At 40.2% G+C, this 27,864-nt stretch overlaps 1 protein-coding gene across 1 annotated transcript; it reads right to left on the bottom strand.

The window, feature by feature from the left end:
• Positions 1-129: 129 nt before the first annotated feature.
• Positions 130-27,864, bottom strand: CD19 (CD19 molecule). The gene is made up of 17 exons (XM_025172072.2): positions 27,738-27,864; positions 26,683-26,931; positions 24,297-24,380; positions 23,129-23,425; positions 21,603-21,692; positions 20,159-20,207; positions 19,045-19,118; positions 16,924-17,040; positions 14,504-14,551; positions 13,686-13,742; positions 9,252-9,314; positions 9,075-9,149; positions 8,293-8,361; positions 7,220-7,288; positions 5,399-5,488; positions 2,320-2,400; positions 130-1,853 (listed from the first exon to the last, which is right to left on the bottom strand). The coding sequence occupies exons 1-17, from the start codon at positions 27,835-27,837 to the stop codon at positions 1,771-1,773; spliced, it is 1,695 nt and encodes a 564-aa protein (XP_025027840.1). The 5' UTR covers positions 27,838-27,864; the 3' UTR covers positions 130-1,770.

Below are 27,864 nucleotides of genomic sequence, written 5' to 3'. Positions count from 1 at the left end.
TTGTGTGTAGTAATACAATTACCTTGCTCAAATTCAAATGAAAACTAAAAGCTAGCTTGTTGTGATCACAAGGTGCTGAGAAGCAGAAGACAATCCAAGTTCAAAACAGAATATTTTATTTTACACGGTATAGGATCTGATAAAACAGATGACAGGAAGAGAAATAAGAATAAGAACCCATGACAACTTTTCCCCATTTATTTTCCTCAGTACAATCAGAACTTTTCCATATAACCAGGAGATCAGCAAAGCAGGGCCCATACACTGTGCTAGTTTATAATGTGGTATGTTTGATTTTGATGTATGATATATGATATCATTCATATCATATTCATATTGATATATGAACCCTGACACGATAGTGTGTAAACTATCATTTATAGCTTAGCATGAATTAGGCCATTATGGTTGTAGACCTTCATTAAATTATGGCTCAGTATGATGTCTCAACCCAGCCAAATGCATTATTTTTTTGATAGGGACACATCCATTTATAGAAACCAATTTTTTTTCCCCCCGCTGGGCACAAAATGTTCTTCCCCTCTCCAAGTTCTTGCTCTTCTTGAGGTATGCATATCTAGTGACTGTAACTTCTTACCCTTTACCAATATCTCTGCCAGATTTTGCCTTTTAAAAAATTGATTTATGTGCCATCGAGTCAATGTTGACTCTTAGCTACCACATAGGTAGATTTTCTCCATGACGATCAGTCCCTAACCTGATCCTTCAGGTCTTCCAGTGATGCACCCATCACTACTATAACTGAGTCCATCCACCTTGCTGCTGGTCATCCTCTTCTTCTCTTTCCTTCCACCTTTCCCGGCATTAGAGCCTTCTTCAGAGAGCTAGGTCTTTACATAAGGAGTCTGAGCCTGGTCATTTGGGCCTTGAGTGAGATCTCTAGTTGATTTGTTTGATAACCCGTTTGTTTGTTTTCTTAGTATTCTTAGGAGTCTTCTCCAATGTTCAGAAGCGTCAATCCTCTTCCTGTCCTGCTTATTCAAAGGCCAACTTTCACTTCCACAGAGTGCCACAGGGAATTCTGTGACTTGCACAATTCTGATCTTTGTAGGTATAGACACATCATGGCATTTGAATATCTTTTTCAATTAAAGAAACATTATTTAGCAAAATATTTACTGATCCCTTTGTTAAAGGATCATTTATAATATTACGCTTTTCACTTGAAATGCTGCTTTAATGTATGGCAATGAAGGGAGGTTTTGTGATCGCCATGAGCACCAATCAACACTGTCTTAAATGAAGGAGGGTTAGCTTCATGCTCGTCACAACAGCTAATAAATCAACAGTCTGGATAGCATGTGACTGTGATGAGGTGAGGTTTGTTGTTCTACAGCATGATTCTCTGAGTAATATTATCCTGCCAATTCATTGCTGATTCATCGGATCCATAAACTGCTTTTTGTTTTCTTTTAAATGCCCTTTTGTTTAGAAGCAATTGTGGAACAAAAGAAATGTTTTCATAGTCTCAACACTTTCGATTCCTGAAAAAGTTGTGTCTCCAGCCAAACCCCCTTCTGCTTCCTGGAATTCTTCATTGCTCCAGCTGCTGGAGATCAGATACAAGTCTAATCCCCCAGCTCCTTCTTCTCATATTCTAGAAGCACTGGCATATAACATATTCCTCTGCTCTGAGGGGATCCAACATGCCTCATCGTCTGGAGCAACAGAGTGGAATTCTGGGTAGAAATACCTTTAATTTCAAAAAGAAAGGAATTGCTCCCAGCTTGGTCCTGTGCTGTGGCAATATTAGTCTGAGCACAGCAGCCCACCTCTGAGATCAGCCCCAAAAGGAACAGGGATATGTTGCCACCTGGAACCAAAGAGAATACCTGTGGAAGAAATAAAGAAGATTGTGTAGATAATGTTGGGAAATTAAATCCCACCCCCACCAACACTGGCAGGGCAAGCTAACTGTATATAAACAGAGAGCAAACCCCACTCCCTTCTAGCACTGAAGATGTTACCTAGCCAGGTAATGAAACGTTTTCAAGAAAACAACCAAGCTCAGAGAACCCCAGGACTCCACAGTTGGGGAAATTAAACCCAGGGCCATGACCTCAATACTGTATGAGCAGCATTTCTTGCATACTAGGGATCTGCAGCAATGTAGAAATAATATAGGACACCGAATTCATCATCAAATTGAATGTTTTCTTCAACCAACCAAAACCAAACTATTTATTTAACTAGCCAAAGATAAATTTCTAGCTCTGTGGATGCAAAAACAAGTTTGAAAATGCACAGACCCTACGGAAACATTTCTGGCTCCAGAGCTTCCCACGCCTGTCAACTTACCTTCTCCATGTGGATCCAAGGTGCCTTCTCTCCGTGAATTGAGGCTCGTGGGGCTTTCCATATTCTCATAGGAATCAGCATCTGCAATGAGGAACTTGTTATGGATTAATTGAATTCCCAATCCCAGTTTATTACAACAGGATTTATGGGACTGGGAAGGGTTAGAGATATCCAAGTAGTCTAGAACTATTCATTTTTTTCTCTCCTAATACTGGCAGTATAAGATCACTGGACTTGTTTCCCAACCTTGCACATCACACAGTAACCAAAAAAAAAAAAAGAGTTGGAATACTTCTGAGCTGTTTTTAATTCTTTCAGATCTATACTAACTTTCATGTGGAGTGGCAAGGCTGAACCCATAGGGTGAAAGGTGGATGGTCTCAACCCTTCCATCTCAAAGGTCTGCTAGTTTCTATACATTCTGGTCCTCCCCATGCTGGCTGGGAAATTCTGGGAGTTGAAGTCCACATGTCTTCCAGTTGCCAAGGTTGAGAAACACTTGTGTAGCTGATTGGAGTTACTAGTGCCACTGCCTATTTGGTTAAGGGATGCCTTTCCCTAGCATCCACTCCCTTAATCCCAATGGGTAAGGATCCCCACAGCCTATGGCCTGGCTTTCTACTACAAAGGGGAAAAGATGCTAACAATGAAATAAATTCAATTGCACCACTCCTGGCCCTTGTAGCTTTGGGGCATGTGGCTGATCCTTTGGGAATTAGATCAAAAGCACAATCTTAAATCAACGTTATTAAAAACAACAAAACGTTTTTTTCTTTTTTCCCTTTCCTTTTTAACTTTAGAGAGTCACATGAAAAAAATGCAATTGGGGTAAAAGACATAGAAATATAGCTTTCTGACCATGTTTCAGGGGAATCTCCCCTGGAGTACTATAGAGAAGGTGGGTTTTCCAAGTGGATCATAAGATGGTAATTATTCTCTTATGGTTTGCTGTTACTTGGAAGCAAGCGTGATGTTTCAAGTTGCATTTAAAATGCGTACGGACAGTTTACTGAACACATATAGACAGCATACATACTAGAGACAATCACAAAGACTATAGCTTTAGATTTAAAAATACCCTCAGGAAATAAATTAAACCTAGCACATTTCTGAGCTAACTTTTCTCTGTTCCAACATAGAATAAATTCCCCTTGACCAATGCTATTGCTTGAGCCAACTGATTTCCTAGAAACCTCGTGCTTCCTGAAGATTTCCAAATTTAAATCAGAGCCGTAGAAACATTAGCCCAGCTTCCCTTCCAAGCCTCAGTACAGTCCTTCTTGCTGTCCTCCCTTCTACCAAGGAGATCTCTGTTTCAGACAAACAAAGGCTTTTAACATGAACAAGAGGGTTGGGGAAAACCCTTTCTGGCTACATGAGCAGGAGTATGTCACACACAGAATTACAGTGTCCCTGAGTTGGAAAAGACCCCCGCTTTTTTGGAGGGGGTGCCTTCAAGTTAGTGATGACTCCTGGTGACTGCCTGGACAAATCCCTGCAGTTTTCTTGGCAAAGTTTCAGGAGTGGTTTGCCATTGCCTCCTTCCTAGGGCTGAGGATGTGACTGGCCCAAGGTCACCCAGCTGGCTTCGTGCCTAAGGCAGGACTAGAACTCACAGTCACCCACTTTTTAGCCTGATGCCTTAACCACTACACCAAACTGCCTCTTAGAAGTAATCTATTCCAACCTTTTGGTTAGTGCAGATTCCACTAGACCTTCTCTGATAATCCAGTTTATCACTGATGCTGCAACAGATATCCAAATAGTTTTCCCCCTTGGAGAAAATGACAGAGAAGCACATAGATTATGGGACAGCTTCTGCGTCATGAAAACTTTCAGTAGGTTTTCTGGGGGTTGGACTAAAAGAGTATAGAAAGTTCCAATAAGAAATTAAGCAGCTGTAGCTTTCTCTGGTGTGGATTCTGGTAGCACCTTTTCTGACTAACAAATAAAAAAAGTCATTACTCTTGGGGAGTGGTGCTTCTTATTTTTTGCCACCATTGACTATCGTGGTCCTCCTCCTACACTGTCTGGTATGGATGTCAGAGTAGTAAAGGGAAATGCATTGCCTGCTGAGTTTATGTCTGTGCGGGACTGAAATCAGTAAACGTTAGCTGACATAACCAAAGCCATATTTAGGGTGCACAACAGAATAAGCTAGAAGCTATCGTGAAAGATGCAGAAAAGAAAATTCTGCCATGGAAGGGAATAAGCCGTAACGAGCATAGGCTATATAGCAATTAGAAACAAGTTTCTTTGTTCCATATTTGCTGTTTTTGTCAAGTTCCTGTGGAAAGAAGCAAGTTAAAAATAAGTATGTCTAGTCAAGGACAAACCTGTTTTTTCCTAAATCAGCCATTGTTCCTAAATAAGGTAACCAGGAAGATGACATACAGTATGTAATCAGTTTGACAAATGTGCTTGTTTGCATATAAATGTTTTCTGCTCCTCGGAGAGAACATCCTATGATTATAGATCAATAAAACCTCAAAGCACTCTTCAGCAGCTGTTGGTTTTACTGCATTTGCCAAGCGGAAAGTTTTCCTCCATCTGCCACACAATTTTAAAAGCGAAGAAGCCCTCTCAAGAAAAAAGTCACTCATTGTAATTGACTGCAATACTACAGCTTTGAAAAACATTCCTCCTTTTTTGCTGTATGTCCTTAAAGTTCGGAGGAACAATTCTTGGGTTTTGTTCCCAGCATCTATTGGAAGTAGCTTTCAATTGTTTGAAGGTGTAAGAGAACTATTTTATTTATTGGATTTATATCTTGCCTTGTTTTCCAGGAGCCCAAGATGGCATACACAGCACTTCCTCCTCCAGAACAACAACCTTGTGAGGTAGGTTAGGTTGAAAGTGAACAATTGGCTTAAAGTCACTAGTGACCTTTTATGGCTGAGGACCAACTTGAACTTGGGTTTTTCTGATCTAATGCCTTAACCACTTTCACAAATTGGACAAACTTGTTTGTTAGCAATCCATTCTCAGATTCTATTAAAGTAGCCCTTGGAATTTCTTCTAAGCTATTGCAGCCAACTTGAACATCCTTCCTAGAGAATCCAGGAGTTTTGATACTCACCATCTTCATTGCTTGTGTTGGTATGTAGGTGGAAAAGTTTGCTTGCAGTGGGACATAAGGATCCATTCATCTCTTCATAGGACTGGGAGCCTGATGAACAAAGCAGGAATTTCTCAAAGTAAGGCTAAGTTAGTTTCTCCTGATACTATCTATCTCAGTGTTTCTCAACCTTGGCAGCTTGAAGATGTGTGAACTTCGGCTCCCAGAATTCCCCAGCCAGCTGCCAACCCCGAAGTCCACACATCTTCAAGCTGCCAAGGTTGAGAAACACTGATCTATCTGGTTAATATTACCAGCCCCTCAGCCATGCCTTCATTGTATCTTGAAGGGAGATTTTGTAAACATCCTGTTGAACAGCATCTCGGTCCCTGTAGTGCTGATCAAGTGGAAGACACCATTCACTACATTCACCACTACCCCATTCACAATGAGATTAGGGCCAAATTATTGATGGTAGGTGAATTCAAGGGCTCGGACCTTGAACAGTTGAATTACCATATCTTCTTGCAGACTTGTTTCCGACTGTTAGCAGTCAGCTGGCTACTTTTGCTCTGCTGTCATTTAAACTCAATTTTTTTTTTTTTTTTAGTAGCTCTGGCCTTTCCTGGTTTTGACTTCTTTGTAACTAGCACTCTTTTTACTATCCTATTTGATTGTGATTCGGTTTTATTGTATTTCATGCGACATTGCATTGCTGTGACCTATAGTGACAACAATAAACTTACTTACTTACTGATGCTATCAGCAGTTCTACAGGGCAGCGTAATCTGTTTGTCTTCCAGTCTGTCCTTGAAGCCAACTTCAAAAACTCCAGTCTGGATTGCTGTGGTTTGGCAACAGAGTTGACTGGGTACTCAGTCCAGACTACAGCGACCACAGGCGCTAATGGGCCATTCCTCTGCTTCTTGCTTTCCCATCCATGCAGGGAAGGAAAGTCTTGCTGATTGGCCCCTGTGTGGGCAGATGCCCACCTTCATCTTTTAGGATCTGTTCCCTCCTTACTACTCCCCATGGCTTCCCTTCACAGTACTATCTTGGATCTTTGCACACGTAGATACCTTCACACCCTCTTCCCACATTCTTTCCTTTGACACTAACACAGACCCTTTATAGCCCATAGTCTTTATGAGCCGTTGCTGGATCAAGGGAAGAAGAAAAAAGGAAACTGATGATCAGCTGAGAACATAGCAGCTGACCAGCCCAGGTTGAAATTACCATACAGGGCAGCAATCAGCTATGGGAGGGGAGGGAACTGGCAGCTGTCATAGCCAATTGTCACTGGTGAGAGTAGCAGATTGGAATGAATCACAGTAGACCAGTGTTTCTCAGCCTTGGCAACGTGTGGACTTCAACTCCCAGAATTCCCCGGCCAGCATGCTGGGGAATTCTGGGAGTTGAAGTCCACACGTCTTCAAATTGCCAAGGTTGAGAAACACTGCAGTAGAGTATCTGCTCAGAAGGGCTTAAGACAGCTCAGGATAGACGCAGGATTTCTGATGGAGAGCTTCAAAGCATGGGGGCGGATGGGAGTGCATTTCAGCATTTAGAAATTATGGGTAGTCCATAGTGGGAACAGGGCAAGACTGGAGGGACTTCAGATGTTGTATATCCAACACATTATGCTCAGATTTGTTTTGTTTTTCCAGTAGAAGCTTTAAAAATACATATGTATTTTTTATGCATTTCAAGTTATACATGTAGGAGGGAAGTTTTAAAAATAAAAAGATAGCAATGCTATACATCAGTCTGGTAGGCTTGAGAAGAGGACCAGAATAAATTTGAAGATTTTTGTGGTTCAGTAAGATTCTCTTTTTTGCTTACCTGTAGAAGGTTCACTGCCCCCATCCTGCCTGTCTATAGGGGGGTCCAAAGCCAGCTGTAAGCGTAAACCTGGAAGCAGAGACAGATAGCATTTTATACTGCATCCACAGAAATATCATACAAATACAAAATCTTAAAACAGAGCCTTCCTGTCTAATAGTCTTTACACTGAGCAGCCCAGAGCATCCAAGATTCCCACAAATGAGGTATAAAGAAAATGCCACATACCTAGTTGTGTTCCCCAGAACTGGCATAAATAGAGTGTCTCTTATATGGGATTTAATATTTAACTAGTAGGCACGGCTTCTAGTCATTATATTTTGTGTATTTAATATTGACAAAACCCCACTTGGAATCACTGTGTCAGGGTGATTCCAGCTTACCAATTGGGCCTCCAGTCTCATTTTACAGGTCTAAGAAATCCCCAACTTCAGACTGCCCTGATTTGGTGATATGAATTTCTTTGCATAAATGTGAAATAAAATAGGTGCTTTTAAGGCCTCAAGAGCACTTGTTTTTACTTTTTTCTCCTATTTGCCCATTTATTTTCTATTTCTAGTGTGGCACTATAGATTGAGTGGTATGATAGATCTAGGGTGGCATTATATATGGATTGAGATTGGTACTCTAGGATTCAATTCCCTACTCATCCCTAAAAGCGCACTCTTATGGTTTACGCCAGTGTTTCGCAACCTTGGCAACTTTAAGATGTGTGGACTTCAACTCCCAGAATTCCCCAGCCAGCATAACTGGCTGGGGAATTCTGGGAGTCAAAGTCTACATAACTTAAAGTTGCCAAGGTTGAGAAACACCGGTCTAGTCACTATTTCTCACTCTAATCTATCTTGCAGAGTGGTGGTGGAGGTGTATGAGTGGAGGGCAATAGCTAATGTTCTTTAAGCTCTTGGGAGGAATGGCCAGGTAAAAATTAGGCAGTAATAGTATTAATAGTAATAATAAATATGCCTTCTAGGAACAGGTTGGCTTTTGCTGATGAAGAAAGATGGAGAAATGTCATGCATTTGGAGATACCAAATTCTGGACTTGGTTTTCATTTAGTCTCTATTTAGTACCTGCTATGAGTCGTGCTGTACCAGAGTTCATAGGACACTCTTCTTCCAAGTTTATATAGTTTTCATTGTCTGTTGAGTAAATATAGAAGGTTATTACCAGCAGCATCAGGACTAAAGAACTGGGTGACATCAGCATCTTATGGAGTCAGTTTTTGTTATGAGTAATACTCTTAAAGTTCTCATAAAGCCATAAGAGGGGAAAGGAAGGAAAATAATGTTCCTGCAGTAACTTGATGCTTTAAAGTCTGCCACTGCCACAGTTGCTAATGTTATGAAGGCTTCTGGGACAAAGGGTTTGCAACCAGTTCCAGTGCTAAAGTATCTTTACCATTCTGACATCAGTACAGTCAATATATTTGTTAATTTCAGAATTACAGACATCTTTGTTTGAAAACAGTCTAGGTTAGAATAAAAAACAAGAATAGGCATGTTGGATCAGGAGGGGGAAAAAACAATATCCATAGTATGACAATGCTATGTGTACTTCCAGCTGTTCCCAACTACATGGTGTTGCTGTGAACTACACCTCACATTATCCTTAGCTAAGAGGCCTGGGGGGCATAAAGATATGTTTCAACACATGAAGAATACCAGTTTCAGAAATCCAGTTGCTTTTCATCTATATCAGTGTTTCTCAACCTTGGCAACTTTAAGATGTGTGGACTTCAACTCCCAGAATTCCCCAGTCAGCATCTTAAAGTTGTCAAGGTTGAGAAACACTGATCTATATCAATAATGATATGTCTCTCTTTTCAACTTCCACATCCAAATCCAGACACTACCTTCAGCAATAGGGTCTTGGTCTTGGGTCATATTCTCAAGAACCTGCTGGGTTTTGTTGGAATACCATGAGTCAGCTGTGGGACATAAGAAAGCAATAGTTAAGAATATTATGCCAGTATCTTACCATGACACCTGCAGTCCCCATTCCACCAAGATCCCCATACACTTCCCAGTACCTGATTTCCCACTGTAGAAATCAGATTTCACCTCGTCCTTGTTATTTTCATAAATGAGCATATCTATAAAGCAAGGAAGAACAGCTGTCAGTTAAAAAAAGAGAGGAAGTAAAGATGGCTGTAATTGCTAGCCCACATGCTTTGCATATATGAAGCATATCTGGGGAAGAAGGGTGAGACCTCTTTCTGAGACCTTGAGGAGCTGTAGACCACTCCTGTAGCAATGGTTTGAAGGACTTTCTCAACTTGCACCTCATCAAGGCACAAACATGCTCTGGCAACATGTGTTTTCTGCTGTGTCCCCGTGATGTGGCCTTCATCTCATCCATAGTCCATGAATGAGCCAGGCTTACAGCACCTTTAGCTGCCCTGGTATTAAAATATTATTTTCCCCCTTATTCCAACACCATCCAAGGGTAACCTCAAGGCATGTAAGATGTTAGGCTTTGTTACCCATTATCTTGGAGGGAAATCAGTCCAGTTACTCTCTTAGTGACTTGAAAGAGAGGCCATAGAGGCAGGATAGGGATTGACAAGGAGAGCAAATTTCATCCTGTTACTTTTCCCAACATTCAAAGATATGTTGATAGCGCTAACAATTTAGCAGGAAAGAAAGGCAGTAAGTCTCAAGGAGAGCTGTTATCTCTAAAATTGATTGATTATTATGTGCCATCAAGTTGGTGTCAAACCTTAGTGACCACGTAGATAGATTTTGTCCAAGTCTTTTAGGTCTTCGACATTGCTGCTGGTTGTCCTCTTCTTTTTCCTTCCACCTTTCCTAGCATTATACTTCTTTAGAGAGCTAGATCTTTGTCTGATGTGCCTAATTTGAGCCTGGACAATTGTGCCTCAAGTGAGAAGTTTGGGTTGACTTGTTCAATGATCCATTTATTGTTTTCTTGGCTGTCCGTGGTATTCTCAGGAGTCTTCTTCAACACCAAAGTTCAAAAGCATTAATATTCTTTCTGTCCTGCTTCTTCAAAGTCCAATTTTCATTTTCATAGAGTGCCACAGGGAAAACCCTTGCTTGAATGATTCTGATCTTTATAGGTATAAAAACATCCCAGCATCTGAATATCTTATCCCTAAAATTACCATATATCTTTTTTTCATAGATACATATTTCTTTTTGGTTCCTAAATATTTGTTTGCCTAGGTCCCCCCCCCCCCCAATATCTAAAGATTTCTAAGATTCTGTTAATCTTTAAATTTAAATTTTTGACTCTAGTTGGTGGGTGGCAGGACAAGGGCCTATGACGGTGATAAGAGGACACAAATAGCAAGAATGCCATGCCTTTTCCTTTTCTAACTGGACACTGAAGGAGAGCCCATGGTAGCAAAAAATCAGAATAGCACATTTTCAGACTACCATCTTTTATTATAAAAGGCATAACTTTTGTGAGCTGCAGCTTACTTCATCAGATGTGTGGAGTGGCTTAACTGTAGGATTTAAATGCATAGGGATGAGGTTGGGGAGTAGAAACAGTGGTTTTAAAGTTGAAGTTCAAGGGGGACAGATAGGTTTTTGACACATTACAATCATAATTGTTGAGGTATTTTTAAAATGTTAAAAACCCACTGTGTTTGTTCAGACCTTCTGAGATAGCCCCATACCTACTGATGTACACCCAGCTGTCTAGTGATCAATTGTGCTGGCATAGTCTTTTTGTTCCAAAAGTGCTACTTTGAGATCTGTAATGGAATGTCCTAGGAGATTAAAATGCTCTGCTATTACTTTGTCCTTGTTTTGAGTCCTGATGTCAAATTTGTATCCATTGATATTTTTGTGTAAAGTCTGGTCTGTTTGTCCTATATAGAACCCAGAGGGGCATTGCTGACACATGATGGCATCTATTACATTATAGGAAGAACATCTGAAGGCACCTCTAGCATGTATGAAGTTGTAGATGCCCATGGTAGTTCTGTTGGTATAAACAAGGGCACAAAGTAGATATCTGAGCTCATTGCTTGTTGTTGGTTCCCATGTTAGCATCATTGTCCTTTTGTTTCTTGATGCTTGTGAGAATATGTTTCAGCTGAGTGTCTGTCTTTATGCAAATATGGGTTTGCCACCAAGTACCTGAGAAAGTGCAGTGTCATATATAGGTTGTAGCTTCTTAACACATTTGAGCAGCTTGAGTTGTAGGTGATAACTAATTATCTATTTTTCTGTTTTTGTGGTATGTCTTTTAATAGATCCCGAACCCTATATCTAACTGGAGACCTTGCTGTTCAACACTAGTACTGACACTAGTCTCCCAACCTTGGCAACTTTCAGATGTGTGCATGGCCAGTTTTGGGAATTCTGGGAGTTGAAGCCCATAGATCTGGAAGTTGCCAAGGTTGGGGTATGCTCATATAGAAAGTGCCAATAGTAGAGATAGAGAGATCTGGCCACAAGGCATGCAGAAGGCACCGTGTGTCTAGGTTTGGATGATGAGTTGCAAGTGGGTTTCTTAAGTCAAGATGTTAGTTGCTCATTACTCCAGTCCAGAGTACAGGTCTTCAGCTTTAGTAAAGAATTTGAAACCCTGCTTGTACTTCAATTCAACCATTCCAACTTAGAACAGAATTTTAATTTTGAAGCACTGTTTATTACTCCATAGCTTCTCTGGCCATTTCCACATGGCTGCTGCCTTTGCTCTGTATGTCACAAACAAACCAACCCAATTTAGCTGCTGCTGTGGGAGTAGCAAAGCTGTTCCTACACTCAGTGGGGAATGGTAGTTAGGGGGGGAAAGCCAAGGAGCCAGAAAAGGATGGGATTCCTGGAGGCAAAATAAGGTGGCAGAAGTCAAGCTGATTAACCCATGAAGTTAATAAAAAAAAATTTTTTCCAAGGTGGCTGAAAGCCTATGATATCACAGGGATACTAAAGGTGGTGCCAGTCTCAGATTAACGAATCTCTGGTGTGCAGATTTTTTGATTAAGTGCCATCAAGTTGGTATTAACTATTAGTGACCACATAGATAGACTTTCTCCAGATGATCTGTCTCCAATCTGGCCCTTCAAGTCACCTAACCATGCACCAATCATTGCTGTAACCAAGTTCATCCGTATTGTAGCTGGTCATCCTCTTCTTTTTCCTTCCACCTTTCTGAGCATTATGGATTTTTCAAGGGCACTAGGTCTTCACATAATGCATCCAAAATATACAGTAATAATTTAAGCCTGGCCATTTGTTTCTTGAGCGAGAACTGTTGAGAGTATATATTCCTGGCCTACATTCCTGGGGTGTTTTGCTCATCCCTCCTAGGAACACCACCTGTCACAATGAGGCAGCATAACAGGACTTGAGGAGACTGTCTGTAGAAGGAACCTTTAATTTGGAAAAGGTTTTATTCCTTTTATAATTCAGAAGAGAAATTATTGTGCTCCACTTCTGCACACTTATTTATAAATTTTCAGTGTAGACAATATTTAATACACTGTATATTATATTCTTCCACTGTACACTCATTTGTACTTGTTTATGCTAAAAATGTATTACTGTAATGATACATGTACTATATCTAAAACATTAATGCAACGTGAATTGGTTGACACTGATACAGATATGCCTTCTTCCTTCTCCTGAGCATCTTTTGAAAAGTTTAAATATGGCAACTTCATTTATCTCCTGAAATGCAGCCTCCTCTTAGTACATGCCCTCAGGTTCAATTTGCTTGTCACTCGTTCACTCCCATGCAGTGCCCTCTAACAGGAATCCATTATTAATCCATTGATCCAGGTCAGTGTTTTCCAATCTGTGGGTCTGAACCCATCAATGAGTCTCAGCATTGCCCCAAATGCCGGGTAACCTCCTTGCTCCCTGTCTGTTTGCTCTATTCAGATGAAGACAGAGGTAACAGGCTGAAGGCATATAGAAGGGGTTAGAGATTAAAAGGCTGGCATTTTTTAATAGCATTAAGGATATCTTCCTGATAAAATCCATGGCGGCTGTTATGAAATCTGTCTCTACCTGCACCTGTCACCATTTTGTGAAGGACTGGTCTGTGATTTTCAGCACGCTCGAGTGCATGTTGTGGATAAGCATCTGAGAAAGTTTGGTATATAGGATTCAGAATCCCCCCCTCCCATACACACACCACTGAATGTTTAATATTCTCCTTCACAATTTGTTTTTAAGCTACTGTTAAAAATTATTGTTCTTTCCCCACAAAGCAAATAGGGTTTAGCTCCTGCCTGGGTAACAGTTCTCATTCAAAGAGCTGCTGAAGAAAGAGGGTCCAGCGGGATCTGGAGGGGATGGTCCAACAAGTCAAGAAGGACATCTGCCCCCACATGGTCATAGCCAGCATATTGATTAAAAAAAAAAAAATCTGCTGATGCCCTTAAAAGTTCATCCTCTTACTTCACAGTATGTGGGAAATCAATGAAGCAATCTTATGTGCTGAGAGTAAGCAAGCAAAGGTTGTAAGAGAAATTATTTACCGTTCAAAACCACATCTCCCTGTTTCACTTCTTCTTGGGTATTTTCATAGTTATCATCTGCAGCAAAACCAAACAAGATTCAGAAGATTAGTTCAACCCACTCTACCCTCAGCCCAAAATGCTTTATTTCTCACTTTCATTAACATTTTCCCCTTCCGCATCCTATTATGATGCCCTGATTTTAAGCTTGGTCAAGAATTGTGGCTTCCTCTGTTTTCTGGTTTTACTTGTAGCTGCATATATTATCCTTTAACAATAAGATAATGAATTCAGTTTCTTAGTTCAGTGTATCACTTGGGCTCCCTTCCAGGTAATTCGATGCCAACCACCATTGCAGTCAATAAGCTCATAGCATAGTAAGATTTCATGGTATTTACTAATATAAAGCAAATCATGGTTTATTCATTGACCCATTCGTGCATTGCCCCAAACAATCAAATCATATTATGATGAATGCAGCAGGTGAACCCAACCAATCCAACCTGGAAAGATCAAACCTTCCCCACATCCAACCCCATATCTTTCAAGTAGGTTAATCTCTCAATTAAGAGATTGAGTTCTCGGTTGACTGCAGTACATTTGGTGGTCACAATGTGTCTACGGCAGTGTTTCTCAACTTTAGCCACTTTAAGGTAGGTGGACTTTAACTCCCAGAATTCCCCAGCCAGCCACGCTGCCTGGAGAATTCTGGGAGTTGAAGTTCACCCATCTTAAAGTGGCCAAGGTTGAGAACACTGGTCTGTGGCTTGGGAGCCAACTGTTATCCTATAATTTCCTCTCCCACCTCACGCTGCCCATTCCCACTCGATCCGTTTTACCATCTGACTTGAGCTCAGTTTCACTATCAGGGCATTCGTATTCTTCATCTGGTGGGAAGAAAAAGAAGAAACAGTTATGCACAATTCTTGGACTGGCATTCTCTGATTGACCTAAGGTAGGGCTTCTCGGGCTCCAGGTCATGCCCCCCTGGGTAGTCTCAAGCAACTTGCAGAGGGACACCCATCAGGCTTGCACAAAGCAGGGAGCAAAGCTGCAAGTGGGAGACAGCTAACCCTAGCCAGCTGTCAGAAACCTCTGTCAATCACAAATGCTTTTATTATGTATTTGTGTATTTATTATTTGGTTTCATTCATGGGAAGAGACACACTAATTCATTCACTAAAGTGATGTAGTGGGTCATGATTGCTAAGGTGGAGAATGCTCGTTTTGAGGCACTGGCCCGCTACTCAAAAAAATAGTAGTAGATGTGACTGGCAGCCACCACAGTGCCAGGCACTTTGATACCTGCCTAAAACTGAAATGAATTCTTTCCAAGCACAATTTTCACATTTCTCTCTTTAGCACAATCTATTGAGAAGTAAAAGATGGGGTCCCAGGAATTCTAGCCATTGAACTATTTCCCATCTGAAACAACTATATCCCCAAAGTTTGCTAGGGCAGAGAGAAGAGACTTCTTTCTTTTTCACTACCTTTCTGCAAACCAGTCAACTGGCATATCTTCTCATTGATAACAAAGGAATTTTTAGGTCTTCTAAATCCTCCTCAGTCTGGGAATGAACTCTTGCAGATGGGCATGGTCGGGTTTCAGGCTTAATGCTCTCTCTCCCTGGCTGGATTCTCACATAATACAGTACTAAGCTACAAAGTAGTTTCCTTAATTGCCACTCTGTGTGTTTGCTGAACCCAGCCAATTGTGATTTATTCAACAGACCATGATTTATCATGCAGAAACTAACCCCCTTGCACCCATTCGCACAATAAGCACACGCACACATTCATTCTTCTCATTATCTTGGATCTTAAAAAAGATTCTTTAGACGGATCTTCTGCCGCATGGAGGTCCAAATATGTCTACCTGTCTCTACCCCCACTTTCCATTGAGAACTGATAAGAAGAGCTGCAGAGGGCACAAACTAGGAAAGCAGTTGATAGGGAAAGAGAGAACAGGATACAGGCCATGAAAAAATAGGCCAAATCCCACGTGCACCCCATAGGTTGCCCATTTGAGGGCTACAGAAAGAGTAAACGAGGGGCAAAATGCTTCTTGGATTGCACCACTTTGAACTAAAGTAAGAAAAACATGGTGTTAAATGCTCTTTCATATTAAAGAACCATCCTCTATCACTGTTTCTCAACCTTGGCAACTTTAAGATGTGTGAACTTCAACTCCCCGAATTCCTCAGCCAGCAAGTGATTACAGGGGTGGGGTAGGGGGTTAAACCTTGTCAAGCTGCAGAGCCTGGAAGAAGGGGAAGGAGAAAGAGAAGCCCAGTCCACAAAATGGCCACCCTGATTTTTTTTCTTTTTTTTTTTTATGGGAGAGTCATTATGAGCACAAATGCCACCTGAAGGGGTAGGGTTTCTGAATATCAGATGAAAAGCCCAGCCCTTTCTGTTGTCCTTAAAAAAATTGCTATGGACACCTCTCGCTGTACTCTGGTGAACTTTTTTTTTTTTTATCATCAGTCTCTCACAGAACCTCCTCAAGTTCTTGAAGAACCCTGTGATTCCAAGGAGCACATTGTGAAACATTCTGAGCGAGAAACTTACACCAACATTCCTCGTGTTCCCAGAGTACAAAGTCTCGTTGTGTTGCTCTTTTGTTATGAATGGCAAAGACAGGTGCCTCACACTGAAAGGTGGAGTCGCCTCTTCTGTCTTTAACAGCTTTACCCATTTCCTGTGCTCATTTTTTTATATCCTGCTTTCATTTAAGGAAGCCTTACTTGTCACAGGTGATGGTGACTGCAATGTTGCTTTGCAATAACAGGAAACTCATAAGTAAACGCTTGGGAACACTGAGAATGTGTCTAAACAACATAAATTAGTCTTGTTCATGCAATGTGAGTTATGAAGCCATCTTTTGGATTGTGCTGTAAAAACTGCATCCTATTCTGCCTACTTAATGGTGGCTAAACTACCTATGGTCAGCCTCACGTCTGAAAGCATTTTTACTTTTTCAGAGCTGGAGATTCCTGCCGCGTGCTTCACACCCTCAGATCTGACACTACACCACAAGAAGGGTCAAGGCCAGATCTTTAAAAGCAAGTCATAGGGTGTAGATAGGATGTGATGTTTAGCATGGCACCTTACCTGATCATATAATATTATTTGGTTTTATCATTACTCCAGTCTTATTCAATCTCTGCTCTTTTTTATGATTTTTATTATTGACACTTCCCCTGCTACAGATTGCACACACAATTCCTAATTCTGTGCCCTGCTTATTCGTACCAACCTTCCATCTTGAGGGTATTGGGCAAGATTTTCCCTTTCTGCAGTAACCTTTGGCCACGTTGCGCACGCATACTTGGCAGCACGTTTTCATAGGAGAAGGCATCAACTTGCTCTGTGACTTAAGAGACAAAAAGCACATTGCATCAAAATATCATCTCTTCTGAAGGAGGAGCATCTGAAAGACAAATAGAGGTATAAAGTGCGTAATCATTTGAAGATGGTTCCTTTTCTGCCATTAAGAAAATTGTTCCCTTTCAAGATACCACAAGACTTGGCATTTGCTTCTCGCTATATTAATTGCATCTGTACCTGCAGCAGCATGAAGAATCTAACCAAATACTCATGGAAAACAACTTCTTTGTGGCTCATGAGAAAAATGCCTGGTTGTGTCTATAAGAATATTCCAGAGCTATATACTGATGAGGACCACTCAAAATGCGTGAAAAGGCTAAATTAATTTCAGATTCTCTAAAATTCTTCGTCAAGTTGGATCATGTGGAAAGCTGCAGGTGGATGGACGGTGGTGTTGGGAATTCAGGAAAAAAAGTCACCCTAGCTTAGTATTAAAGCAGCAGAATGGATAGTAGTTGAAATATGGGTTCCTGCTCAGATCAAACCATGAGGTTTGATTTCTCTTTGAGGAACTCAGATCGGTCGTCTGTACATCCTGCTTACTCTGGCATAAAGATGCCTCAGTGATCATTTTCAAAGGACACATCCTTGTGCAGAGGCAGCCTGAATTAGCTGATCCGGTTTCATTTTTCCTCTTCTCTTGAGAAATGACTACTCCTGCTGCATGAAGGCTGCCTCATTCATGCTATAGCTGTTGACGCAGGGTGCTTCCAAACACAGCAGCAGTAAAATGCTGTCATTCAGGACTTGTGATGGCAGAAAAGTATACTAGGTTAAAGAACTGCTGGCTGCGCTTCCAGTCCCTATTCTAACTCAGCATGAAGAACGGGTTCTGTCTGCCCAAGAAGAAAGAGGGAGGAAAGAGGCAAGGTGGGCGGACACCTCCTTTGGGGCCAGTACCTGGCAGTTGAAGACCCACAAGTCATTTGCTGTCAGTTCTCCGACTGCCTGGAATGATTGCTCTGTGGGGTTTGAGAAGTCACAGCAAAGGGGCCATTCTCTTAGGCAGCAGGGGGACTAGGGGGGAAAGAACAAGGGAAAATGGATGCCAATTTTCCCAGCGCCCAGGACTCACTTCCGCCCACAGAGTGCCAATTATAAAGCCATTTCTCCCTGCTTTCCTTCCTTCAGGGAAGGGAAGTAGTGTGAAAGCAGCTGTGCAGCAGAAGCTCCATAGTTAAGGCTACCCATAGCTTCAACAGAGAAGCCCTGGACAGCTTCATAGCAAGGTTGCCTCTCTTAAATTTTCAATATGGCATCAAGAAAACTACAGTACATCAGTGGATGGGGAAACAGCATGTGTGCATACACACAAATAAGGGAATACTAAGATGGTGGCTGGGTCTGGCATTTCATCCTGTTCTAACACAATTTCCTTGGTTGTAGCCAAAGAATTCCCCTTCTCAAAATGTTATTTTGCTCACTGATTTACTCCTCTAAATAGAGCTGACATGTGCAAGAGGGACATTGCTTGGTGCAATGGAGAGCTCTTTCCCATTTCATCTTGCAATCTTTCCCCATAATTGGTGTGTTTCAAGCTCCTTATGAGTTTAGCACTGTTCCAGAATAGGAAAACAGCTTCCAGAATAATACTCTTTTAGAACAACACTAATCCAGAATAATGCTAAACTTATGCCCAAAAGGGTTTTGCGTACCACACAGTATACCTGCACAAAACCAGAGCATATTTTATTACGTGCCAAAACTTGCCTCTCTCCAGTTCCAGCCCAAGATCATGTTAGGAAGATGATTTACCGGCTGGTATCGTAGGTCATGCTTGGTGAGAATGGAAAGGAAGCCAGAGGAATCCACCAATTATTTTCCTTAACTTGTCGAATTAAATCTGTAAGGACAACACCAATGTTTTGCCTCATTCCTGAGGCAATTTTCACTAGCATACTTTTCTGCCAATTCAAGTAGTGCAAAAATGCATATTAACCTGTCCATGAGGAAGAGTTTTCTGAATGGAGAAAGGTCCTAATTAACTCACCATCATCATTTGCTGGGGATACCACAGTCCTACTGGAGGTATATCTCTTGTTCCGTTTGGCATAAAAGTATCTTCTGGAAATGATAGACCCATAAATATGATTGACATCAAGATGTAAGTTGAATACAAGCTGCTTTCTCAGGGCACAAAGGTGAAGGAAGCTTTCCCTTTTGGACATCAGATGCTCAACAGTATGAGCTGTTTTTGGAGGACAATTGGGGTTATAACACATGGGCTCCAAATAGTCCACTTGAATACTGTATCTGGTGACAATAATCACTTGGGCCATTAGGGCAGGAGCTCATGGAAAATACCTAGGATCTTTATTGGGTCCCCAAATGCAGCAGGGAGTTGAGAAACACATAGTACCAATCTAGAAATGTCTCCCCTTTCCCAACCCTCATTAAACCATTTAATCCAGAACCTAAAATTATCTAACTGCATCAATGGGATTTATAAAGTTAAGGAATCCCAGTCAGTAGACATAATTGAATTTTAAAAATGTACTGGACAGGGAAGCCACCTTGCACCAGAGCAATCAAAGGGGAGCCATACCTGGCAACTGTTCCCTCAGAAAATTGGAAGCCGCCAGATTGGGGAAGGCTGATCTGGGGCAGAGACCCATACCTTATTCTGGGCTGAGGACCAGATTTGAACTTGGGTACCATGCTAGGAGCATGACATTCCAAAAAAGAGGGGATGAGCAAGGCCAACAGCTGAATTTAATCTCATTTAAATTGAGGGCCTTAATTTAATTTAATTTAATTTAATTAAAAGGACATACAGATTATCTGGGCATGTATTTAATCATTTCCTCCTCCTGTCATGCTAAAAATTCTAATCTGATAAAAACTTTTGATTTTTTTCTGGTGGCTGCATGCCAAATTTTCAGGGGCCAGATACAGCTTAAAGCCCTTATGCCTTAGAATTTCAAGTATGCAAAACTTCTGGAATCTCCCCACTTACTACCCCACCTATTCCCCCACCCTACCTATTCCCTCCTTTTGCCAGGCCTATCTTGTAGAGTCCACAACCTTCCCTTATACATGGTTTACCAAATTTGGCGCACAACTCCCACTACTTTCTTGCACTCTGTTATATCCTAAGTACTTGCCTTCTGGCAGGACTCATTAACTTCATCTGTTGTCTATGAGCTCGGATAACTGAAACAAGAAAGGTTGACAGACAGCACTTCATGTAAGGGATTCTCTCCACTGCAGCAATTCTGACACACTAATGCAGTGTTTTTCAACCTTGGCAATTTTAAGTTATGTGGACTTCAATTCCTGGAATTCCCCAGCCAGCCATGGTGGCTGGGGAATTCTCAGTGTTCAATCCACATATCTTAAAGTCGCTGAGTTGAGAAACACTGCACTGGTATATCAAAGAGGGAAAAATTTACCTGAAGGTTTCATATCTCAGAAAAAATAAATTGAGTGACAGCATGCAACGTCCAGAGAGTCAAAGTAGCTTAAAACTACCTCCCCATCCCATTCATCCATTTGTTCTCCAATAATTATCTTTCTCAAACACAAATATACATACACAAACCTTGATACAGTTTGCCCTGAAAAAAGGGATCTATCCTATTTTGGGCCACATAAATGGAATTCATTTCTACTTTGGGACATTAAATTGGCTCTTAAGCGTTCTCCTCTGTGGCCTACCTCCCCCATTATGTCTATAATTTAAACCAATTTTTAAAAAGTAGATAAATAATGCAGGTTGGATTGATCATTTTGGGTGGCTCATGAGAGCTCCTTTGCTACTTGGTATTCTTATTGACCACCCTGCTACTCTCAAGGAATACTATAAATCTGCTCAGAGGAAACTATCAATATTTGCTGGTTGATAAATAATAAACTGGGGGGGGGTCAGTTCATTTGGGGGAAACAGTAAGAACAGAGATAGAAGGGGTTGTGTATGCTATTAGTAAAAAGTGAATGGACAACAGAGATTTCAAAAATTAGTAATTGCAGGCCAGCAAAGACCAAAAAGGAGGGAATGGATTTCATTTAAGATACATTTCACCTTTGATCTCTAGTCCCTAATTATCTCTTGGAAACAGATGAGATAGTTGTCATCAATAAAGGAACCCTCAGAGTCTATATTGCCTATAAAGTTAATACAAGGTCATTCCTTCATTTATTTATTTTATTCAGCCTATAATATCACCATTTACTGGGGTCTCTCAGAAGTCTGCAATAAAACATCAAATCAGAATTAAAGCCTGGGATATTAAAAACGTTTAAAACAACCATTAAAATCAAGAGTCCAAAGGCCTGTTGGGATCCTCAGCTTACCAGAGAGTTATTCCCAAGTCATGAACGGGACTATGGAATTGAGTGAAACATTGTCAAATTCGAGTGAGCAGGGAGGTCTCATAGAGGCATTCTCACAAGCCATGTTGCTTTAAAAGGCAGTAACCCAATGGGAAGAAATATTGTCCCTGACTGTATTGGAAGAATTAGATTTAACCTATCGAAGGTAGCAGAATAAATCACAGGAAATATCTGACCATACCTTTCTCTGATTAATCTATATTTGAGGGTACGTACCTTGCCGGAGCCACAGAAAGCAAGCCAGGGAGCTGAGGCAGACAAATATATATCCCAGTGCTACAGACCAAATCATCCAATGGAAAACAACTTTTAATGGGGGGGAGGAGAGAGGGAGGGAGGAAAAGATGCAATTAGGCCTTATTAAGGTTGCAGTTCAAAGATATTTCTAAAGCAAGAAGCAGGGTTTCTCTTTTTCTCTATAGATAATGCACACATGTTGTAAATAATAAATCAGTAACACTGGCAAATAGTAAACAATAACCGCAGCAAACAAGAAATAAAAGACCAAATAAATATGCTTGAAGCTAAATCAGTTTGCATTCCCTCCTATTTGAAAAGAAGATGCCTTTGTATGACAGGGCCTACTGTACCATTTCCAGTTTTTAATAAGCACTTGTATTAAATATGACTGTTTTTTTAAAAAATCTAATATCCATTGAATCGGTTGCCCATCAAAATTCTCAGCATGTTTTCATTCTACACCTGCACAGTATAAATACACATTAGGCATTGAGCATTTTAGATTTTCATTTTTACAACCAAGTTTCCTGGGTTCAGGGCTGAAAAGCTCTTATCAGTCTTTCAGTGCCTGATGAAATGCTAGATGTGAGTGATAAATCCAGGCACAGAACACCGGTTCCAGCTACAATGGCATTCATAGCTTGTTACCTGTCTGCACAATAAGGCAACAAATATTCATATTGGAGAACATGACTTTTCTCATTGCAGAACCTGGTATACGGAGGAAAGGCAGATAACCGTGACAGAGGTGTGCAGGAACTGTTTACTAGGCAAAAGGTTGAAGCATTTTTAAAGTCCAGAATGAGATAACATTTGGAAACAGCTCAAGCAGATGCCTCCCTAATTCACTTGAGTATAACAAGGGTGGAGGTGGGGGAGATACAACCAGATTTGCAAGATTCTCAATAAAAGTAGTGTTAGCCTTCCTGTGGAGTTGCTTTCCTGCTCTGGTCTACCTAATGGGCTGCCACATGGAGATAGTCTTTATCACATAGATTACCCATAACCCTGTGTTTAGATCTAGATCAGTGGTTTTCAACCAGGGGCCATATGGCCCCCTGAGGGCCCTAGGATATTCCAAGGGGGTCACTGGTGAAAAACATGTACCTGGGGGCCACAGGTTGTGCCGAGGGGCCACAGAAAAGCAAACTGTATTATACTGCAAATACTGTTTTGTTGATGCCAGAAAACACACCAGTTACTGTCCTATGTCCCTATCTGGTAATGGGACCTAGATGGGGGGTGGGTGGAGGGCACCACAGGAGAAAAACAAGGTTGGCAGGTAGCCACAGGTGAAAAAAGGTTGAGAAGCACAGATCTAGATTATTGTTTCTATAGATAGATGTTATTGGGTTATAATATGAATTTTTCAAAAGCAACTTTTTTTTTCAAATTGGAAATGATAGGTTTGGATTTTAAAAACCTAATGGCATTTCTGAACTTACACATATTTATATCCAAACACAGCCTTCCCTTTCCCACCCCTTCATCTGGAGCCGTACCTGTCTTTGCTATCACCTCTAGCTGAAAATGGCATGTCTGATTTTTCCACTGGCAGGAATAGTTCCCAGCATCTTCAAAGGTTACTGATGGAAGGATCAAAGAAACGAAACTGTCATTCACATCCACTGAGCAGTGAACGGAGCGCCGTATTGTCATATTAATCAGAACCATATTTTGGTCCGGTGAATCATGCTGAATCCAGAGCAGTGTCCCCTGTGTCCAATTTCCCTGCACTGGGGCATCACAAGGAAAATATTCGGGATCCATTGCTGAATTAGTTAAGTTTTCCTGGTGTCCTACATAAGAAAGGTTAGTAATAATAAATTGAGCTGAAAAACAATTTTTGCTTAATTTTACTTATGAAATTTAAAGACATTTTAAATGCTAAAGCAAGATACGTTTTGACCACACTTCAGAAAGTTCTGAAATTTAAGGAGTAATTATTCTGTTTTAAAGAAGCAATATTAATTTTCAATTTTTAAGATTTGCATGGTTCATTCCAGTGTAGTCCTGTACATCCCACGTCGCCTTCATGTTACAGAAACCCTAGCCAACCCTTAGGGGTATTTTATTTTGGCTGCAAAAATGTGGAGCACACTACAAGCCACCAAAAAAAAAAAAAAAAAAACCCTGAAAATTATCACCATTCACTGAATTTATCCATATTTTTGCAGTCTAGAGATGATAGCCCTATTTCTCCACTTAGATAATGCCTCTTCTACTCACAGATGCCAATTACTACCCAGTTCCTGCCCATTGCTCATCACTCTTCAGTAACCAAGGGAATTATCTTTCATCTTCTAACCTTCTTCTTCTGTCCACATGTTCAAATACAACTCCCATCAATTCATGTTACAGATGCTAGAAGCTATAATCCAACCCAGCTAAAGGATATTGGTTGAAGAAAAGCAACCATCACCTAGACTGGTGGATTACAACCTACATCCTACCAAAGATTAACTCATGTAAAATTCCCTCACTCTTTCCAACCCCATAAAAATCTATACTCCTCCCCCATTCATTTTAGTCATTGCCTTGCCTGTATGAGGAAGAAGCCTTCCATAAGCTAATAGAAAGATTAGCCCACCCCCATTTCCCAGTGAAACATGGAAGTCAACTCTGATGGGACCTCATAGGATAGCACATAAGGGAAAGAGCTATATCCACCTGAAAAATTACCACCATCATCTTCATAGCCTTTTTTCTCATATTCTTCCATTTCCACTTGGTTGTTGTCAGAGTCGTCTCCACCTGAAAAAAACAGCCTCAGGTAAACCACCCAGAGTTGCTAGGAGGTGGGTGGCATATACATGTAATGAATTATTATTATTATCATTATTATTATTATTATTATTATTATTAGCTTGACCCACTCTTTTTTTCAGCCCAGAGAATTACCTTTTTCCCAGTCCCATATCTTTCTCTTCTATGCCTATAATTATTTCCCCTAAACTGGTCCCCTAGAGATAAGTTGGACTATAATGTTCACTTTATCCTATAATCATCCACAATCAAACAAAGGACTTGAAGATTCTACTTTGTAGACTGAAGTGCAAAGTATTATGGGATATATTATTAGTTTGGGCAGGGTATTGGCCATAACAATTACAGGAAATTATGCATCTAAGCAATTATCACAGCTACTCTTCTTCTTCCATATGCATTTATTTGTTTATTGTTAAATTTATATACCACCTTACCTCTAGGAGATGGCATACATATACATTCAAGGTTTCCCCATTAAAAACAACCCTGGGAGATAGGGCTGGGCTGGGTAGGAAGAGAGACTGATTGGCCCCAGGTTAGCTTAGGTGACTGAGGGGGACTTGAATCCTTGATCCTAGTCAATCATCTTTTTTTATTAATTTTTTTAAATTGAATAGTGACAGAAAAAGAAAAAGAGCAAAACACAAAGAAAATTACAATGCAAATACATACTTTCTCAAGAAAAAAAACACATAAAAAGTGCTTTAAAAAAAGTGAAAAAAGAGAAACAAAGTATATATCATTATAACAGTTTACAGTTACAATTCTCTCTCTGTCTCTCTCTCTATATATACTTATCTAATATAAGTATTATTCAAGTGCATATATATTTATTTCTAATACATTTATATACTATAACTATTATTTTTTTTCAGCCTAATATATTTTGTATAAATGAGTCCCATATTTCATTATACTTGTCCATACAAAGTCTATGTCCATAGGCAATCCGCACATAGGTGGCAAGTATAAGTAGGTTTTCAATCCATTGAGTAAATGGGGCTTTACATTTATCTTTCCAACACTGCAATATTAGTCTTTTGGTCATAGTAAGGGCACAGAGAATCCATTTGCATTGTTCAGTTGTCAAATGCCATGTAATATGTATGTAATTCAAGAGAATATTATCTTGCGAAAATTTTAGTTTTTGTTGCACAATCATATTTATATAGTCCACTACTTTCTCCCAAACCAAGTAAGTATCAGACATTGTAAAAACATGTGTTTTAAAGAAACATTATCCTTATTACATCTCCAACTGAATGCAGTCTTAGTCCTTTTTTATACAAAGTGGAGCCTAATACATTCTAAATGTTACTTTTTGTTGTATAAGTCGTAGTTTGAAGGCCATTGACACTCTTGCTATAGAAGTTAAGACACTCTCCCATTGTCTAGGCAATATGAGAACCTCTAATTCTTTATTCCATTCATTTCTTAATATCTGCATATCAAATTGATTTATTGATAGCAAATATCTATAAAAACTAATACTTTTTGTAGTTTTAAAGGATTTAACAAGTTCTGGTATCTCAGGTGTCTCAGAAGCTGAAAATGCTGCTGGTCCAAACAATGTTGTTAGCAAATGTTGTAGCTGTAAATATTGCCATTGGGTTACATCTGGTAGATGATATTTATCTCTTAACACAGCATATGTTAAAAATTCATCTTCATCATCTATCAGTTGGTCCAAAGTCAACATCTCTGCCTCCATCCATTTTTCTGTGCTTTTTCCCAGTTTCAAAAATTGGGTTTCCCCATAAAGTCAATTTAGCATGGGAAAAGGGGTCAAATCTTTTATTAGACATTACGTTCCATCACTTTTTGACTGATGAAATTGTTTCCAGAGATATAGTCAATCATCTTAGCTACCATATCATGCTGGGTCTTCTTCCTCTTGTTTCTTCTGTAGTGGAATATCTGCCACATTTTCTGGATACCAGTGACCATAAAAATTTGAAGGCAATATTGTTACCTGCTACGTTGCCCAACCTAGATTCTTTTTATCCTGGATTTATGCACCATAAACAATATATATAATTTTGAATGCAAAATGAAAAATGATATGAAGATGAATTTCCTACCCACTGTTTCTACAGCAGCCTTCTCAAATGGGTTCTTGGCAGATGTTCTGGACTATAATTCCAGTCAGCCCCCAGCCAACAGTGTCAATGTGGCTGGGGTTGGTTGAAGTTTCATTTCAAAGTGAGGGATGGAGGGAGCTAGGGAAAACAGCCAATTTTGTTACAACTTTTTGTTTATCATTGAAAGCTTTCAGAATTACACTTACTGGTCCTGTTTGGGAGCACATGGGGTTTTCCTGACATGCCATTCCATTTGCAGGTAAACCAAGTGGTATTTTGCAAGAAGGTCCTGCAGATCGACAAGCCCCACAGAGTGTTCAGACTCGCCTCTGGGTGGTGATGCCTCACATTTACATACAGCAATTCCTTCCCTCTTGGACCGAGCCAGAGCAGATCTAAGTCACTTGAAGCCAGTGCATGATCCAGCATGCAGGAGAAAAAAACTTTCTGGGATTCTGTGATGTGAGAGAGAGTTATTAAAACTTTCATTTCTTTCTAGAAGTTTTTTTTTCTGATCAGTGTTTATAGATCACTTTTCCACCAAGTAAAAGTGTTCAACAAGTCAAATAAAAAGAATGATTCTTTTAAAACGAAACAAAACAAAACCTTAAGAACTATTGAAGTGTTTGCCTCTACCAATTTTAAAAGGATTTTTTCAGTCAAACCTTTCATGCAGTTTTCAAACTTTTTAAAATATAGCTGCATGCTTTTTTAAAAAGCAGCAAATCCTTAAAATAGATTAAATGAAGTCAGCAATTTAAAATAGGGATAAAATGACAGAGCAATGTGCATAGCTTTTAAAAATCAATAGATAATATCTAAACTGATGCTGGGTTTCTGTTTGTTTTTTTATCCCTACGTTTAGCAGTGTCTAATGGCTTCCAGAATTAAATTTCAGATCTCAAAAGTTTCTGAAAATGGCTAAAATAATGCTTACTGAGAACAGTCTAGATGGTGCATCTAAAGTACATGACATAAAGGAGAAAAGGATATGGGGAGAGATAAGAAAAGCAAATTAATCTAGTTATGAATGATGCTTTTTGATCTGAAGCTTGCTACTTGCAAGCCTTGGATACTTGGTTTGGGGACTGGCCATGATGCAAAAAAGATACTCTGCCAATGGTCAGAGACCCTCATTGTTTCTCTAACATTATATTACTACATTGATGACTTTCCCATAGTATACCTACCGGTAAATCTGAAATCTGTTTTCAACTAATCTCCCAGTCTTCTACCATCCTCAGCCATCTACAAGACCTACCTGCGACTTGGACCACCTGCAGGGTTTCCTTGGATGTTTCAGTGGCTGCTGTCCAGCAGGTCAGCCCTAGGAGAAGCAGGTAGCACAGAACGGGGGCCATGGTCTCCTTCCAACCAGCTAGATGAAA

The sequence above is a fragment of the Python bivittatus genome, unplaced genomic scaffold (assembly GCF_059951505.1).
Source record: "Python bivittatus isolate LINGU-HERP-01145 unplaced genomic scaffold, Pbiv_v1 ctg000440_np1212, whole genome shotgun sequence".
NCBI lineage: Eukaryota > Metazoa > Chordata > Lepidosauria > Squamata > Pythonidae > Python > Python bivittatus.
This window is presented reverse-complemented; position numbering and strand designations above follow the sequence as displayed.

Excerpts from the sequence above, each read along its gene's own strand:
- CD19 (XM_025172072.2), bottom strand. The coding sequence starts at position 27,837 with ATGGCCCCCGTTCTGTGCTACCTGCTTCTCCTAGGGCTGACCTGCTGG. Across the intron at positions 21,693-23,128 it reads AGAGGTGATAGCAAAGACAG|TTGTTTTCCATTGGATGATT; the intron begins GTACGGCTCCAG and ends CCCCATTAAAAG. Across the intron at positions 7,289-8,292 it reads TACAGCACGACTCATAGCAG|GTTTACGCTTACAGCTGGCT; the intron begins GTACTAAATAGA and ends CTCTGCTTCCAG.